Source organism: Ctenopharyngodon idella, chromosome 5, assembly GCF_019924925.1.
Source record: "Ctenopharyngodon idella isolate HZGC_01 chromosome 5, HZGC01, whole genome shotgun sequence".
Taxonomy (NCBI): domain Eukaryota; kingdom Metazoa; phylum Chordata; class Actinopteri; order Cypriniformes; family Xenocyprididae; genus Ctenopharyngodon; species Ctenopharyngodon idella.
Window position 1 is genome coordinate 4,633,590 of NC_067224.1, and position 16,972 is coordinate 4,650,561.

Consider the following 16,972-nt stretch of genomic DNA (forward strand, 5'->3'; position numbering starts at 1 on the left):
ACCAAGTCTCCTTGATCAAGTCACAAGACACACTTTTTAACACCTCCTCTGTCATGTATACCCTGTTCCATGATGTTCTATTATTCAGCTTTAACTCCCCCCTGCTGAAACATACAGCTTAAACCAACCTCAGCTGGCCAAACCAGACCAGTCTAACCAGCTAAACACCAGCTTTACCAGGCTGGAGACCAGCTAGACCAGTTTATAGAAATAAATCACCCAAAAATGAAAATTCTGTTCTTGCTCAACTTCTTCATTCTAAATGTTCTTTTGTGGAACTTTTTTAAAGAATAGAATATTCCATCAGAATAGCTAAAACCAGCAAGCCATTTAGGCTGGTTCAAGCTGTTTTTTATGGAAGCTTGTTTCCGCCATGAATTAAAAAATAAAAAAGGTAATTGTGACTTTTATCTCACAATTCTGAGAAAAAAAGTCAGAATTGTGACATAAACTCACAATTGCGAGTTAAGTCAGAATTGCGAGTTATAAAGTCAGAATTGCGAGTTATAAAGTCAGAATTGCAAGTTATAAAATCAGAATTGCATGATATAAAGTCAGAATTGCGAGTTATAAAATCAGAATTGCATGATATAAAGTCAGAATTGCGAGTTATGAAGTCAGAATTGCGAGTTATGAAGTCAGAATTGCGAGTTATGAAGTCAGAATTGCGAGTTATAAAGTCAGAATTGTGCAAGTTATAAAATCAGAATTGCATGATATAAAGTCAGAATTGCGAGTTATAAAATCAGAATTGCATGATATAAAGTCAGAATTGCGAGTTATGAAGTCAGAATTGCGAGTTATGAAGTCAGAATTGCGAGTTATAAAGTCAGAATTGTGCAAGTTATAAAATCAGAATTGCATGATATAAAGTCAGAATTGCGCGTTATGAAGTCAGAATTGCGCGTTATGAAGTCAGAATTGCATGATATAAAGTCAGAATTGCGCGTTATGAAGTCAGAATTGCGCGTTATGAAGTCAGAATTGCGAGTTATAAAATCAGAATTGCATGATATAAAGTCAGAATTGCAAGTTATAAAATCAGAATTGCATGATATAAAGTCAGAATTGCGAGTTATGAAGTCAGAATTGCGCGTTATGAAGTCAGAATTGCGAGTTATGAAGTCAGAATTGCATGATATAAAGTCAGAATTGCGAGTTATAAAGTCAGAATTGTGCAAGTTATAAAATCAGAATTGCATGATATAAAGTCAGAATTGCGAGTTATGAAGTCAGAATTGTGCAAGTTATAAAATCAGAATTGCATGATATAAAGTCAGAATTGCGAGTTATGAAGTCAGAATTGCGAGTTATGAAGTCAGAATTGCGAGTTATAAAGTCAGAATTGCATGATATAAAGTCAGAATTGCGAGTTATAAAGTCAGAATTGTGCAAGTTATAAAATCAGAATTGCATGATATAAAGTCAGAATTGCGAGTTATGAAGTCAGAATTGCGAGTTATGAAGTCAGAATTGCGAGTTATAAAGTCAGAATTGCGCGTTATGAAGTCAGAATTGTGCAAGTTATAAAATCAGAATTGCATGATATAAAGTCAGAATTGTGCAAGTTATAAAATCAGAATTGCATGATATAAAGTCAGAATTGTGCAAGTTATAAAATCAGAATTGCATGATATAAAGTCAGAATTGCGCGTTATGAAGTCAGAATTGCGCGTTATGAAGTCAGAATTGCATGATATAAAGTCAGAATTGCGCGTTATGAAGTCAGAATTGCGCGTTATGAAGTCAGAATTGCGAGTTATAAAATCAGAATTGCATGATATAAAGTCAGAATTGCAAGTTATAAAATCAGAATTGCATGATATAAAGTCAGAATTGCGAGTTATAAAATCAGAATTGCATGATATAAAGTCAGAATTGCGCGTTATGAAGTCAGAATTGCGCGTTATGAAGTCAGAATTGCGAGTTATGAAGTCAGAATTGCGAGTTATAAAGTCAGAATTGCATGATATAAAGTCAGAATTGCGAGTTATAAAGTCAGAATTGTGCAAGTTATAAAATCAGAATTGCATGATATAAAGTCAGAATTGCGAGTTATGAAGTCAGAATTGCGAGTTATAAAGTCAGAATTGCGCGTTATGAAGTCAGAATTGTGCAAGTTATAAAATCAGAATTGCATGATATAAAGTCAGAATTGCATGATATAAAGTCAGAATTGCGAGTTATGAAGTCAGAATTGCGAGTTATGAAGTCAGAATTGCGAGTTATAAAGTCAGAATTGCGAGTTATGAAGTCAGAATTGCGAGTTATAAAGTCAGAATTGCGCGTTATGAAGTCAGAATTGTGCAAGTTATAAAATCAGAATTGCATGATATAAAGTCAGAATTGCATGATATAAAGTCAGAATTGCGAGTTATGAAGTCAGAATTGCGAGTTATGAAGTCAGAATTGCGAGTTATGAAGTCAGAATTGTGCAAGTTATAAAATCAGAATTGCATGATATAAAGTCAGAATTGCATGATATAAAATCAGAATTGCATGATATAAAGTCAGAATTGCGAGTTATGAAGTCAGAATTGCGAGTTATAAAGTCAGAATTGCGAGTTATGAAGTCAGAATTGCGAGTTATGAAGTCAGAATTGCGAGTTATGAAGTCAGAATTGTGCAAGTTATAAAATCAGAATTGCGAGTTATAAAGTCAGAATTGCGTGATATAAAGTCAGAATTTTAAGATATAAACTCGCAATTGCGTGTTATGTGCTCGCAATTCTGAGAAAAAAAGAATTGCAAAATATAAACTCAAAAAAATCTGAATTGTGAGATATAAAGTCAGAATTGCATGATAAAAACGTGCAATTGCGAGGGGAAAAAGTCAGAATTGCGACTTTTACTGACATTATAACACGCAATTCTGACTTTATAATTCGCAATTCTGAGGGAAAAAAAGTTAGAATTATGAGATAAAAAGTCGCAATTACAGTGCTCAGCGTAAATGAGTACACCCCCTTTGAAAAGTAAAAAAATCATGGAGGCCATACAAAGTAGTAGATGTAGTAGTTTTTGTTGTGGGGTGTACTCATTTTTGCATCACCCTAATTTTAGTAAAACTGAAAAATGCGTAATCTAAGTTATATTATTAAATTTACTTTCATGTTATAAGTTAAACAGATGCTATATTAAACTTGAGATATTGTTTAAAATGTTACTTTTCAAAGGGGTGTACTCATTTACGCTGAGCACTGTACCTTTTTTATTTTTTTATTTAGTGGCGGAAACAATCTTCCATAGTTTTTGATTTTACTGTTGCCAAATTAATCTCTGTAGTGATTCAGTCTCCTCTTTCTCTTAGGGCTACTCTTTTGTGGCTCCTTCTATCTTGTTCAATAAGAATGTGGTTATGGCGGATGTTCTGGATGCTCATGTGAATGTTGACCGGCCTGGTTCTGCTACAGTCCAGCGCAGTTCTATGCTAAAGGTACACAGCTGCACCTTTTAAAAAGAAAAACTTTGAAAGAGTTTTTTTTTTTTTTTTTTTTTGGTTGGGGAAAAAAGGTAAAACATCATTGTTTCTTCTGTCTTTTTCAGGACTCTCAGTTCTTTCAGCACTATGAGCTGTGCCTGCAGGGGACGCCACTGGGTGAGGGTAGTTTTTCTGTCTGCAGGAAGTGTAGACACAGGCAGAGTGGCCAGGAATATGCTGTAAAAATCATCAGCCGAAGGTAGTGACATTAAACCAGATTTATTTATTGCCAAACCACATTAAAAATCACATACTGTATGACATACTGTCATCACTTGAGGTTTTACAGTCATTGTTTGAGGTTTCTTATGAAGGTAAGCATTAGGAGAAAAAAAAAACCCATAATGTTCTTTATAGTAATAAATATATAATTATAGTTCTTTATAGTAATAAAGTCATTCAAGACTACTGAAAAAAATAATTTAATCCCTTTTTAATGTAAAACAATATCTATACGATTTTAGCATGAGGGGTGTTTGATATTATATAAAAAATATCTATATTTTATAAAAAATTATATCTCTATATTTTCTGGGATTTTGTAAATAACGATAATCAAATAATATTTTGTGTGAGTTTCTGTGCTGTTACTTTGGCTGATTTAGGCCTGCTGTGGAAAATGTTTCTAAACTTATGATGTTTCGATCATATTTTGTCAATTTTTTACATTTAATCAATAAATTCAGTTACAATAATAATTACAACATTATAGGGCTGTTACCAATCCAATAAAATCATTATCAACAAAGGCATTTTTTGCACTACAGAGGTGGCACAGAAGCTGCATCTGAAGTGGCATTTTGGGCCTGTTTACACCTGGACACTTCATGCGTTTTTACTGATCTGATCGCTATCTGATTTATCAAAATGATTCCATTTACACTTGGCCACATAAATGTGTCTCCGCAAAATGGATAAAAATCCGATCTTCAATTCCCGCGCTATATGCAGATTTCATGGAGTTCACGTCACCGAAAGCAACAAATATGAGCTGCATTTTATTGACCATCAGCTAATTTCAAAATCAAAGACCGTAATAGGAGAGAGCGCGGCAACAGCACTGGTAAGATCATTTAGTCTCATTACTTTTAATGAAGATGATTGTGTTTTGAGCGCCTGCGACTTACTTTCAGTTTGATTTGCGGCAGTTTGCACATCGGCTTGCTGAAGAGATACTCAGCTGCTCATCTGCGGTGATGTGTGATGCAGTAGTGCTGTCATATCTGGCTATAACATGTTATTTAGCCTATAACATGCTCTCAAAAGTTTATTTTTTAGCATTTTTGGGAGGAGTTAAATTTACATATGTTGTTTCAACAACCAGACTTGTTCAGTTTTAGACTTGTTCAGTTTTGACTTGTTCAGTTTTGACTGGAATGCGTCCCAGACCAAGTGGTTTGAGCGATCGGATTTATATCAGTCTCAAATGCGTTTCGGAGGGCATTTACACCTGGTCTTTTCACGATCGGATAGCTATTCGATCAGAGAAAACGCATGAAGTGACCAGGTGTAAACAGGAATTTAATATAGGCTCAGAGGTGGCATAAACATATTTTCACTGCAATTACAATTGCGTAAGTTTTAAATTTAAAAAATAAAATTTTGAATATTGAAAAACGTTTTTAAGTATGAAACTAAAACCACCAGTAGTTGGCAGAAAGTCCCTGTGTTAATGATTGAGCCATTGAATCATTCATTCAAATGATTTGTTCAAAACGGCTTATTCATTCAGAAACTAAACAAGTGTCTTTATGAATGGGTTATTGAATCATTCAGCTAAATAATAAAAAAAAGCAGATTAATTCAGTAATGAAACACTGCTGTTTGTTGATCTGAGATGCGCAAAAGAATTTCAGTTGGCATTTTAACTGCATTCTAAAATGCTGCATCATGCAGTGAAAGTTTGCGCTCTTAAGGCATGTTTTTGTAAAGTGAATGATATACTTGATAATGTCATGTCGTTAAATCAACAATTAAGATAATATCGTTGACGATTCCCTACTCACAGTCTTTCTTCCTTTGTAGGATGGAGGCCATGACTCAGAGAGAGGTCGCAGCACTACGCCAATGTGAATCTCACCCGAACATCGTCACACTCCATGAGGTCTATACCGATCAGGTATGCCTTTGCACCACAACATACACCTAGCTATCGAAATTCTGCTGTTTTTAAGCTAATTAAAATGACTTCAGACTAAAATACATTTGAGGTTTTTTTTTATTAAAAAAAAACTATGGATCTTTTATACCTGATCACCTGATATATAATACACACTTAGTTCTCTTGTATTGCTTTTTTTAATGCCCTTTATGCTACTGCTTTTATTTTTCATTCCCATTTTCTGCATTCCGTCTCTCCCAGTATCATACATATCTGGTCATGGAGCTGTTGCGTGGTGGAGAGCTGTTGGAGCGAATAAGGAAAAAGAAGGTGTTTGCAGAATGGGAGGCCAGTCAGCTGATGAAGAGCCTAGTGTCGGCGGTCAGCTACATGCATGAGGCTGGAGTCGTACATCGAGACCTCAAACCAGAGGTAGAGAGATACAGAGAGAAAGAATTACAGATTTACTAGATTTTTTATTAGGGCAAAGGTAATTAGCCCTAACTAGCAACACCCTAGTAACCACTCGAAAAAACAACTCGTATCATTGTGTCAGTGATGTTTGCACAGGCCACTCACATTTTCTTCTTTCTTCTTCTTCTTCCATCTATCCATCATAATCTACCTAGATTTTACAAAGAGGAAAGGACTGCTTTTTTTACTGGAACACCAAAATCGTAATTAGTTTTGATTTAGCTGAAAGCCAAAAATAACGTTTATTTAATAATCAATTAGGTAAACAAATTTAGTTGTATATCAAATTGAGCTGTATATAAACATTTAAATTGCACATATGGCAGTTTTTATATCAGTGACATTATTCAGGGCAGATTTATTCAAACATACATTAAATAATGAAGACAACAGGTTAAGTATAATATAATTAATATGTAACGTTGCACATATGTTGCTCTTAAATTAATTAAATGGTTTTTCTGAGGTAAATGTAATGTTACGTGACATTGTTTACAATGTCTTTCTCCAGTTGAAACACTGATTGAATGATTACATGAGACATGACACATTTTAGTAAGTTGTACTGTTTCTTTCACCATACCTTCTGATGTTCATTCACGTTTATTTCGTGCTATAACGAGGAAGAGATGCTCAGTTCACGTGCCGCTTGAACTGAGTAGCAACAGCGCTCTGTCACGACTAATTAAAGGGCATCAAAATGACATGTATTATAAAAAAAATTTACTTTGAAAGCTGAGGCTTTGTTTCGTGTCAAAAGTAACTAATTAAACATCATGTCAGTCAATGCTTTTGACCCTCCAAAACTATTTTCATTTTTGCTGAATATTTTTACTTGCGAAAATTTCAGTGCATCACAAATTCTAATGTGTCATGATACTCAAATTTATAACTTCGTTACAATACCTTCCCATTACAAATCTAGTGAAATGCCGTAATCATCTGTCCACAAAAATGTTGGAGATTATGAAAATGTGAAAAAAAATAAATAAAAATAAATCGTTACTGGTGCATGTCTACAAAATGCATATTAAACTCACAGCATATACAGAAAATGGGATTAGCTGCATTTACTGTGAACCGAGCTGCAAACACCAGATCATGAGCTGCACACACTCTTTTTAATTAAAACACACACTGCGGTGTGTCTCAACTCTCTGTGAGAGAGAAGAGAGAGAGAAAAAGCTCAGCTGGTATCAGTGTATTGATAAATGAGTAAAAAATGAATATTGAAACTGTTTTGATTATTGAGAATCGATATGTATCAACAAATGTGTAGGTTTGTTGAGGTTTGAACAATAGAACCGATAAATGAACACAAGGATGGACATCCTGATATTTGAATACTTCAATAGATCAATTTACATAGAATGAAGAAATGAGCAGCCGTAGTGCCTTTTTAATCAATTCTCTCTCTAAATGTATAAAAGGATGCTGTCATGCATTGAGAAAAGCATTATGCTCCCATCTGTTGCGGTACTAACTGGCCATGCTCTACTCAGTTTCTCGTTCTCTCATTCAGATCTCCCGTCAGCTGTGTGATCATCATTCATAGTTTGCTTGATTTCACTTCTGTGATATTATGTATTCAGCATTCACTCTGTGTTCAGCTATCCATGTGCTGATTTCGTCTACGTGCTGTGGAATTTTAATGTGCCGTCCACATCTGACGACTGTCGGCATTAATCTTCATCAGTGGGATTTTTTCCTAAACGAGATCTTTCAGCCATCACTTTAGAATACAATACGCATTGCATGTTTCAATACATCACGATGCATCATAATTGGATCAACAGTGCCAAAACGTGCACATGAAGTCAAATGACTAACACAGAACCTCTTGTGGTTATTGTCAGTACATATTAGTATGTCACGTATTGTCTCTCTTTTTTTCACCTCCACTGACAGAACGTGCTGTTTGCTGATGAGTCGGATGACTCCGTCTTGAAGGTGATTGATTTTGGTTTTGCGAGGTTGTTTCCAGCGGGGAGCGGCAGTGCCCCCCTGCAGACCCCCTGCTTTACCCTGCAGTATGCCGCGCCTGAGCTCTTCCACAGCTCGGGATATGACCAGGCGTGCGACCTCTGGAGCCTGGGGGTGATCTTGGTAGGTGTGAGTGTTTATATGTGTATGAATGAAGTACTATGCTAGACTGTTCTGCCATATGTATTGTTTTAGTCAGGGGAAACTTCAGTATTGGATAATGTTACATTTAAAAGTTATGTTACATTAAATTGAATAAATAGAAAAAGTAACACATTACTCATTTGAAAATGTAACTGGTATTTTGATAAATTCCAAAAGTAAATTTTACTTCTACTAAAAGTAAAAAAAAAAAAAAAAATCGCAGTTTAATTTGAAAGTTTGTTAAAAAATGTTAAGTAATATGCTGATATTGTTAATATTGTTTTTTGTCAGTACACCATGCTCTCTGGCCAAGTTCCATTCCAGAGTGAGAAAAAAGGCATGACATCATCGCATGCAGCTGACATCATGCACAAGATCAAAGAAGGAGATTTCTCATTGGATGGAGAAGCCTGGAAGGGTGTGTCTGACGAGGCCAAAGATCTAGTGAGAGGTACTAAAAGTGAAAGAATCAAAACTTGGGTGGTAAAAAAAAATTTTGCTAAAGGATGACTTTATTATTATTGTTGATTAGGGCTGGGCGATAAAACGATAACGATATGTATCGCGATAGACACGTGATCAATATCAATAAAAAATGTGTTCGATAAAACGTTCGATATTTTTTTTTATTCTTCGTCGGAAGAAAACAGAGGTTGCGAAGCAAGTTTGGTTGCATTAACAAAGGCACTCGCTCTCTGGTAACCTAGCAACGTAGGGAGTGACACACTAACAGCCACTCATGTAACAGTATCAAGTTTGGTTGCGCCATATCGTTGTCTCGTGCTGGTCTGCTGGATTCCTCTTCAGTAACCGGCAACTGATAAGCAGAAAATGAGTGCCGCAGCGAGCGAGGAAATTGTAAATAAAAGAGGAAAAGTCAGCTCGCCAGTATGGCAGTTTTTTGGATATTATAAATCTGACCGTAGTCAGACCAATGTCGTCTGCAAGTTATGCAAGACCGTCGTCCCCGCCAAGACTGGTAATACCACAAACTTGATGTACCACCTTAGCCACGCTCACCCTTTGGAGCACAGCCGTATTCAACCAACAACATCTGTAGCTGCAACACCGCACAACATTTTAATTATTTGAGTTTTCCATGGTTGTTGGCATTTCTGTCTTAATAACTGAGGGGATTATGATCAGAGGAAGGTTAAGTTTAAAATAAAAATGTTTAAATGTAATGTATTTTTCTCCTGGTCCTTATTTTAAATGGGTCAGAAAAAATATCAATAATTATCGATATCGACCGATATGAAACACTGATATCGTGATACAGTTTTCAGCCATATCGCCCAGCCCTATTGTTGATATAATTAAAATTGCACACCTGGGTTAATTTGAGTTTGGTTTGTTTGGATGATGTGAGTCCTATTTTCCAAACCCGGGGACACATTCACAAACCGTAACCGAGTCTGCATAAAAAGGTGGTCTGAGGTACGGTCCATGTGATCTCCGTTACGGTTCGCCTCTGATATGAATGCGATTTGAAATAAACCGCTTTATATGACATATGGTTTAGTCAAACTAAATGTGTGGTCCTGCTAAACCCTACATTGTGGGGACATTTTGTTCCCATAATGTAGGGTTTAGCAGGACCACACAAACAATTTTTAGGTCCCCGTGAGGAAAACGGCTAAACTTACAGAATGACAAATCTTACAGAATGATGTTTTTTGAAAATGTAAAAAGTTTTCTGTGGTAGGTTTAGGGTTGGAGGAAAATACAGTTTGTACAGTATACATTAAACAGAAAAGTAGTGCTGTGTGTCATCAGCATAGAAATGATAGGACAAACCATGTGCCTGTATAATGGGTCCCAGCAATGTAGTGTATATGGAGAAGAGGAGAGGTCCAAGAACTGATCCCTGAGGAACCCCGGTGACCAGTTGATGTGCTTTGGATATCTCCCCTCCCTCCTTTATATTTTGTCTTTGGAAAGTCCCCATAAAACATGAAAACCCAACGTGTGTGTGTGTGTGTGTGTGTGCTCACTCACTTTCCTGACAAGCTGGACTGACACACTGCAAGCGGAGAGATAAACCTTTGTAGTACATTTGCAGAAGATAGATGCAAGTGCCATTCTGTGTTGACACTTTGGAAACAAAACTAAAGCACAACAGTGAGGCACACAACATGATCCATTTTGCCGCCTTCTCCTGCATTGTTGTTACTTAGCAACAGAAGTAAACAGATTCCATTTTGATGACACAAATGTAGTTTGTTCTGACCCCAAGAGTACAGGTACACTTATTTAATTAATATGAATAAATTCATATTTAATTTAACAATAGGAAAATATCCTATTTATCATTTGAATACATTTAAATATTCTATTTAAAAATAGGAAAATTGACAAGCTGTAGTTTAAATGGTTTTCTGTCTTGTTATCTCAAAAAGATGTCATTTTAAAAATGTGGAAATTAACCTTTACAAAAGGTAAATATTTGACCCAACTGCTTGTTCAACTAGTAAAATGATTAGTTGTGCAAGCCCAAATTTAAAAAAAAATGATTGCATGCCATAATAATAGCCTATTTTAAAAGTTTTTTAAATGTATTTATTATTCTTGTAAACGGTTTCCAGAATTACAGTAATAAATGCGTGCACATTACCACGAAAAGCAGCAGTTACTGTACGGTGGTCAAAAAGGATTAACAAAATGACTTTTGGATTGGCCCCTGCTTGTAAACTCTGAGATTTGAATTCAGACGGCAATTAAATTACCACATGACCTTGGTGTTTAAAAAAACAAACAAAAAAAACAAAAAAAAAAAACAGTCCGCGGGTGGTGGGAGAAAAACACTGACATTCTGGATTCAGACGGCAATATAATCACTGACAAGCCCCTGTAAATTTGGAAATTACCTCATGTTCCCATGAGAAACAATTACTGTCTGAATATGGCTATAGATTCCTTTTTATTTTTTTCAGGTCTGTAGCCTGTTTTGTCCCAGTGCTCCAAAATCAGTAGGCAGTTTCTGAGATGGGATATTATCCTTCCATATACAGAAAATCCATTTGGATAACCTGAATGTGTGTCATTTAAATCAGGTTTAAGATTAGGGTCCAATTGAGGATTCACTCGGAAAAGCCCTTGCTACAGGATCTACTAGTTTATGAAGTCTTCTGTGAAATTGCTGGTGGTCATCCATAGTTACTGAATTGCAATCTTTATGGGTTTAGAGCACGGAGACATGTGAAATTTACTTGCGTTCACCCAATACTTGGAATCTCTATTGATTACGACCTGAAATAGCTGCAAAATACGCTTTAATACCACTCCAAAGCTTTTGATGAGTGATTCCTGACCCAGCCATCAGGGACCCGCAGGCACTCGAACGCATTTCAGTCCAATTTCAGCACAAGTGCTTGTTATTATAGCTGTCATCTGATCATCTAGATTGAGATGGATGAGGTTCAGTGCCCTGGTGGAAGGAAAGAGTGTGGTGGTCCCTGAGGATGGTGGTTTAGTGGCTGAAGGATCCTTATATTGGCAGCCCCTAAATTAGCTTCCATCTCAAGTTTTATCTCCCTCTTCATCTTCACAGGTTTGTTAACGGTAGATCCTGAGCGACGGCTGAAGCTCTCGGCTCTGAAAGAGAACGCCTGGCTTCAGGGAGGTGGCGTCATGTCCTCCACCCCTCTCTGCACCCCTGATGTTCTGGAGTCCACCGGCCCGACCGTCCGAACCTATGTCAATGCCACCTACAAGGTCAAGTATCTGCATTTTTTTTTTCTGATGTATTGAGTAGTGATGTAAATTCTTGAGGAAAAGTCATGAGGAATGTTATATATTACGTATAGTTACTAGCAGTACCAAATAGAATAACAAAAATAATAATGTTTGGTTTAATGATTGTGGATGTCGGTACATCTTTCCCAGCATAAGGGAGATTAACCAGTTTATCTACATCTTACCAACAAACAATACAAAATACACTGATGACAAGACCTGTTTGTCTTTGAAACACAAATAATATTTTTAAAGGGCCCCTATTATGCTATATTAAAGGTTTCTAATTTTGTTTTGGCCATCTCTTACAATAAGTTTAAAGTGCCCCTATTATGCCTTTTTTAAGGTTCTTAATATTGTTTTGGGAGTCTCCTACAACAGGTTTACGTGCATGCAAGGTCAAAATATACATTTAATTTCACCCCAGTTCTCAATGATGCGTAAGCGATTCGTTAGAAGCAGTTTGAAGAATCAGTCTCTCTAAACCCCTCCTTTCCGTGAGCTGCTCTTGATTGGTCATATGGCCCAATCCTTTGTGATTGGTCTACTGTGCGTACCGCATCCCGGAAACGAAATGCCCATTGCCATAACTGAATGACAGCTATCAATTCGCAAGACGAATACAATGTATGGACAGAAAAGATGGCATTGATTTTACCGTATCAATTCGAGCCTGACGATGAAATGTCAGTAGTCGATCAACCAGAAACTGATTCGCAATCACGACTGGTGTAGGACATTTCTCTATGGTAAATGTCACCTTTGTTTGTGTTATTTATAAGACGTGATAGTAGCGTCACTGTTATACTTTATGTCAGTGCTGTATCAGAATGCCAAGCGAAGCTGAAAACCTCTAAACATAAGATAAACATTTAGGCCAGATGTATACACAAACTTTTTCACCATAACTATTAACAAAGAAAAATGGCTATATCATTGCTTGACATTACAATGGGTGTTTACTGTTTACAAAGAGAATACTTCAACTAGTTAGCGTGGACTAGCATCTTAACATCCTATTACAATACAGATAGAGCTCCATAATAGCTCTGTAATAACAAAAACGCAGAGGAAAAAACTGTTTGTTTGACAGTTATGTAAGCGTACCGGGCCCACAGCTATGTTGTAAACTCCCACGTTAGCCGAGCACAAATGTGAATAGCTGATAATGCATTACACTTTTTGTAAACAAAAGTCGTGCTCCATCCTTGATCATTACTCCAAGTAATAAGACAGACAAGCTGCATTAATCGACACATTTTTAGACAATATTGGACCCACATCTGAATAGCAGAACTACAGAAACGTGAGTTAGCCGGTTAGCAGGAGACATACAAACAAGGGTGTACGTTACACAACATAACATACAAAACTACGAATTTTGAACGATCGCTAGAAAATATAAACATCAGTTATTAATTATACTTACAGGTTGAGATTCAGAGGAGCAAGCTGGTCTGAATAAACTGGGCATTGATCCATATTTTAAGACCAAGCGTTTTGTGAATCCTGCGTTAATCTCCCCGAGGTTTGAGAAACAGTCGTCAGTAAAATGACTGGAACACAACAAAAGAAATTAATTTTCCCTGGTGTCTGAACGTGCAATAAGTGGGCGGGCAATATGCTAATGTTTCGTTTTGACGTCACAACGAAACGGTTTGGGATTCATTTTACAAACGACTCATTTAATTGACTCAGAGTCGACTCTTACTTTTGAGAGACAATAACTTTCACTTTGAGTAACATTCACTTTGAGCTATGTTACACACTACATGAAAGGTAATTTTCAAAAATCCATAATAGGGGCACTTTAAATGCATCCAAGGTCAAAAAACATAACATACATTGCAGCATCACCTCTTCTCACAGTGTCTGAAATGGCTTGATCAAGGATCCAGTCTCTCTAAAACCCTTCTTTCTGAGAGCCTACTCTGCTCTGATTGGCCAGATGGCCCAGTCTGTTGTGATTGGATGACCAATTACAGCACGTGTCAGAAACTAAATGCCCATTACCTGAATTTCAGCTCCGGAGTCTTCCTCAGCCCTTGATACACAGTAATATGAACAGTAATGATGGTGTTGGTTTTACCGTATCAATTCCAGTGCGAGTCCTCGTCTATTTGAAGTGTATGCGAAGTGAATTTGCTTTCGCAGCACAGAAAACAGCGTCTTCTCGACAACACACACCAAACTCAAGACCTCAGCTACCATTACAGTGTTTGAGGGTCCAATGAAGACCGTAGGCTGGCATTATGCAAATGTGTTACAAACCTACATAGGTTTGAAATAGGAAGCGATGTACAAGGATTAGTTCACTTCAGAATTAAAATTTCCTGATAATTTACTCACCCCCATGTCATCCAAGATGTTTATGTCTTTCTTTCATCAGTCGAAAAGAAATTCAGGGTTTTGAGGAAAACTTCCAGGATTTTTCTCCATATAGTGGACTTCACCGGGGTACAATGGGTTGAAGGTCCAAATGTCAGTTTCAGTGCAGCTTCAAAGGGCTCTACATGATCCCAGCTAAGGAATAAGGGTCTTATCTAGCTAAATGATCTGTCATTTTCTAAAAAAAAAAAAAAAAAAAAAAAAAAGTATATACTTTTTAACCACAAATGCTTGTCTTGCACTGCTCTGCGATGCACCACACATTACATAATCACGTTGGAAAGGTCACGCGTGACGTAGGCGGAAGTACCGCGGTATTGGAATTTTCTTGACACTCCTGTTTAGTCACTCACTAAAAAACTGACAATCATTGACCAAATAGTCTGTTTTTTAAGATACTTTGTTGTATAAAATGGGTTCCAGCACAAAACTCATATCAATGCTTAGCATCATATTTCTTTGTTCCCACAGGCATTTAACCGGGGGAAGCGTGAGGGTTTTTTCCTTAAAAGTGTCGACAATGCGCCGCTAGCAAAACGTCGGAAGATGAAAATGACCAGTACTGGTGTGGAGACAAGGCGCAGCTCATCCTCCTCCTCAACTTCCTCCTCTTCCTCATCCGCTTCCCATTCCAAGACGCAGAATTGCCAATCTCTGAATCCCCACGAGGACCCTAAACTGTGACATCTCCCGTTGCTTTGATGTGGTGAGAGAATGTGTTGCAAAGGCCTTTGCAGGATGAAAAAGACCTATATAAAAGACTAAGCGAAATAATATAACCTTGATATGTCAACAAATTCAACATTTATCAAAGTCTCTTCAGGAGTAAAACTGGCTGGCAAGATCAACTTTTTCAAGTCATTTGGAGGAAAAGAAGATTTTTAATCATGGTGGCTCTCTGAAAACACGATGCCAAGGAAATGATCTACATTTATAAAAGAGACTCAGATGGCATTTCCTTTGCAATTTTTTTCATCATTTGAGACTGTAGACATTTTAATGAATGTAAAAATGTCATGTGATGGGTATCCACTTGCATTTAGAGAGATCTTTAACCGTAAAGACGATCGAAACACGTGAAACTGAGATCAGGGAAAGCTGAAATGTTAGAGAATAGTGGACAAGAGAGCAAAGCCATATGTGAGAATTAGAGTGGACGTGTATTTTAATGTATTTTAATGATCCACGAGCAAAGCTTTATGTGAATCTTGTACAGGCCTTTTACATATCACTACTTCAAGAAGTTTTCTCGATGTTTGCATGGTATAGTATTTTAAACGTTTTACATTTTTAGAAACCTATGAAGTCAGACCACACAAATTCACTGAATCACCAGTTACAATAGGTCTTGTCAAGGAAATTGATGATGATATTTCCTCCTATACACACTTTTGGGTGAATCTCACAAAGAAATGTCAGTTGTATTTCTCATCAATCAAAAAACAAAATTATATTATTCATTTTAAGGATCATTAAATGTGTAACAATTATTAACGATAGTTAACCTAGTCATCCCTCCCAAATTGTGAAAAAAATTCTCTTTACTTCAATACAGTAATGAAAATCATTGTCCACAGTTTTTTTTTAAAATTAAAATCAGCACAATTAAATTGTCTACAAATGCAACCATGTGTAGTTAAAATTGTACTCATGTGAAAAAATTATGAAACTTAGATTGCTCATATATTAATTTTGCCATTGGTAATGAAAAAAGTACTATAAATTGTTTTCTATTTCTTAATGCAAAATAATTTTTCTTTTGTGTCTTGATGGGGCTTGTTTGATGTGAAATATAGCCTGATGTTTCTTGACAGTTTCTGTGAGATTCACCTTTTTCTGCCTTGTGTGTTTTTTATTGCTAGTTATCATGTGAAGTTTATAGAGATCACTTTATATACCATCACTAACTTATGCCGGGTTCAGACTACACAATATTTTCTGTTACGATAGTCACTGTCAGATGATGCAATTTTTGACTCCTAAATCCTTGTGTCATGGAAAAGAAACATGTCCGATTACACATCTTCAGGAAACAAGAGCGTAAAGAAACATTGGCTACCAAAGCGGCGTTTTAGCTCAATGCTATTTCCAGTACTCACCGGGTTGCTGAAGCGCCTTTGCTGTCTTTCGCCAGCATTTATATTTTTTCACTCTGTCATGGCAGTCCCTCGAGAAAACATCATAAAGGCAGCAGTATTTTTTCCATATCTCCATGAACCTTTCTCCATTGCATAATTCCACCTAGCAGCACCAATACCATCGTCTCTCTTTCGTTTTGCCATGTTTGAAAGCTGTGTACGGAAGAGCTTCTGTGCTCCTATTGGTCAGCGTCACAGATGTGACGGAAAAAATGAATTAAACATGCTAGTCTTTCTGTCGTGACATTGTAAAACATTGCAGACGCAGCATCGTCGGTTGTCGTCCACTATTACACACTATCCTAGATAAAAGGATCGATTCTTGTGTCCTGATGCCCATTGTCAAGATCAAGTTCGGTTTATTTCTAAAGCACATTTAAAAATGGCCGCAGGCCAACCAAAGTGCTGTACAATAAAAAATAAGAGTACACAGTAAATAAACAACAAACAGTTAAAAACAACAAAGTACCAGACAGAACTACATACTAAAATCCGATGAAAAATTATGAGTTTTAAGACATGATTTGA

The 16,972-nt window shown here is 36.6% G+C and overlaps 1 protein-coding gene across 1 annotated transcript in view; it reads left to right on the top strand.

The window, feature by feature from the left end:
• rps6ka4 (ribosomal protein S6 kinase, polypeptide 4) overlaps nt 1-15,889 on the top strand; it is a 29,635-nt gene extending 13,746 nt beyond the window's left edge. Inside the window, exons 11-18 of the mRNA XM_051893916.1 lie at nt 3,311-3,436; nt 3,547-3,680; nt 5,507-5,600; nt 5,844-6,014; nt 7,965-8,162; nt 8,475-8,634; nt 11,734-11,897; nt 14,778-15,889. Coding sequence (XP_051749876.1) covers nt 3,311-3,436; nt 3,547-3,680; nt 5,507-5,600; nt 5,844-6,014; nt 7,965-8,162; nt 8,475-8,634; nt 11,734-11,897; nt 14,778-14,990 — 1,260 coding nt within the window. The 3' untranslated portion in view covers nt 14,991-15,889. The remainder of the gene's footprint in view (nt 1-3,310; nt 3,437-3,546; nt 3,681-5,506; nt 5,601-5,843; nt 6,015-7,964; nt 8,163-8,474; nt 8,635-11,733; nt 11,898-14,777) is intronic.
• Nucleotides 15,890-16,972: the final 1,083 nt, after the last annotated feature.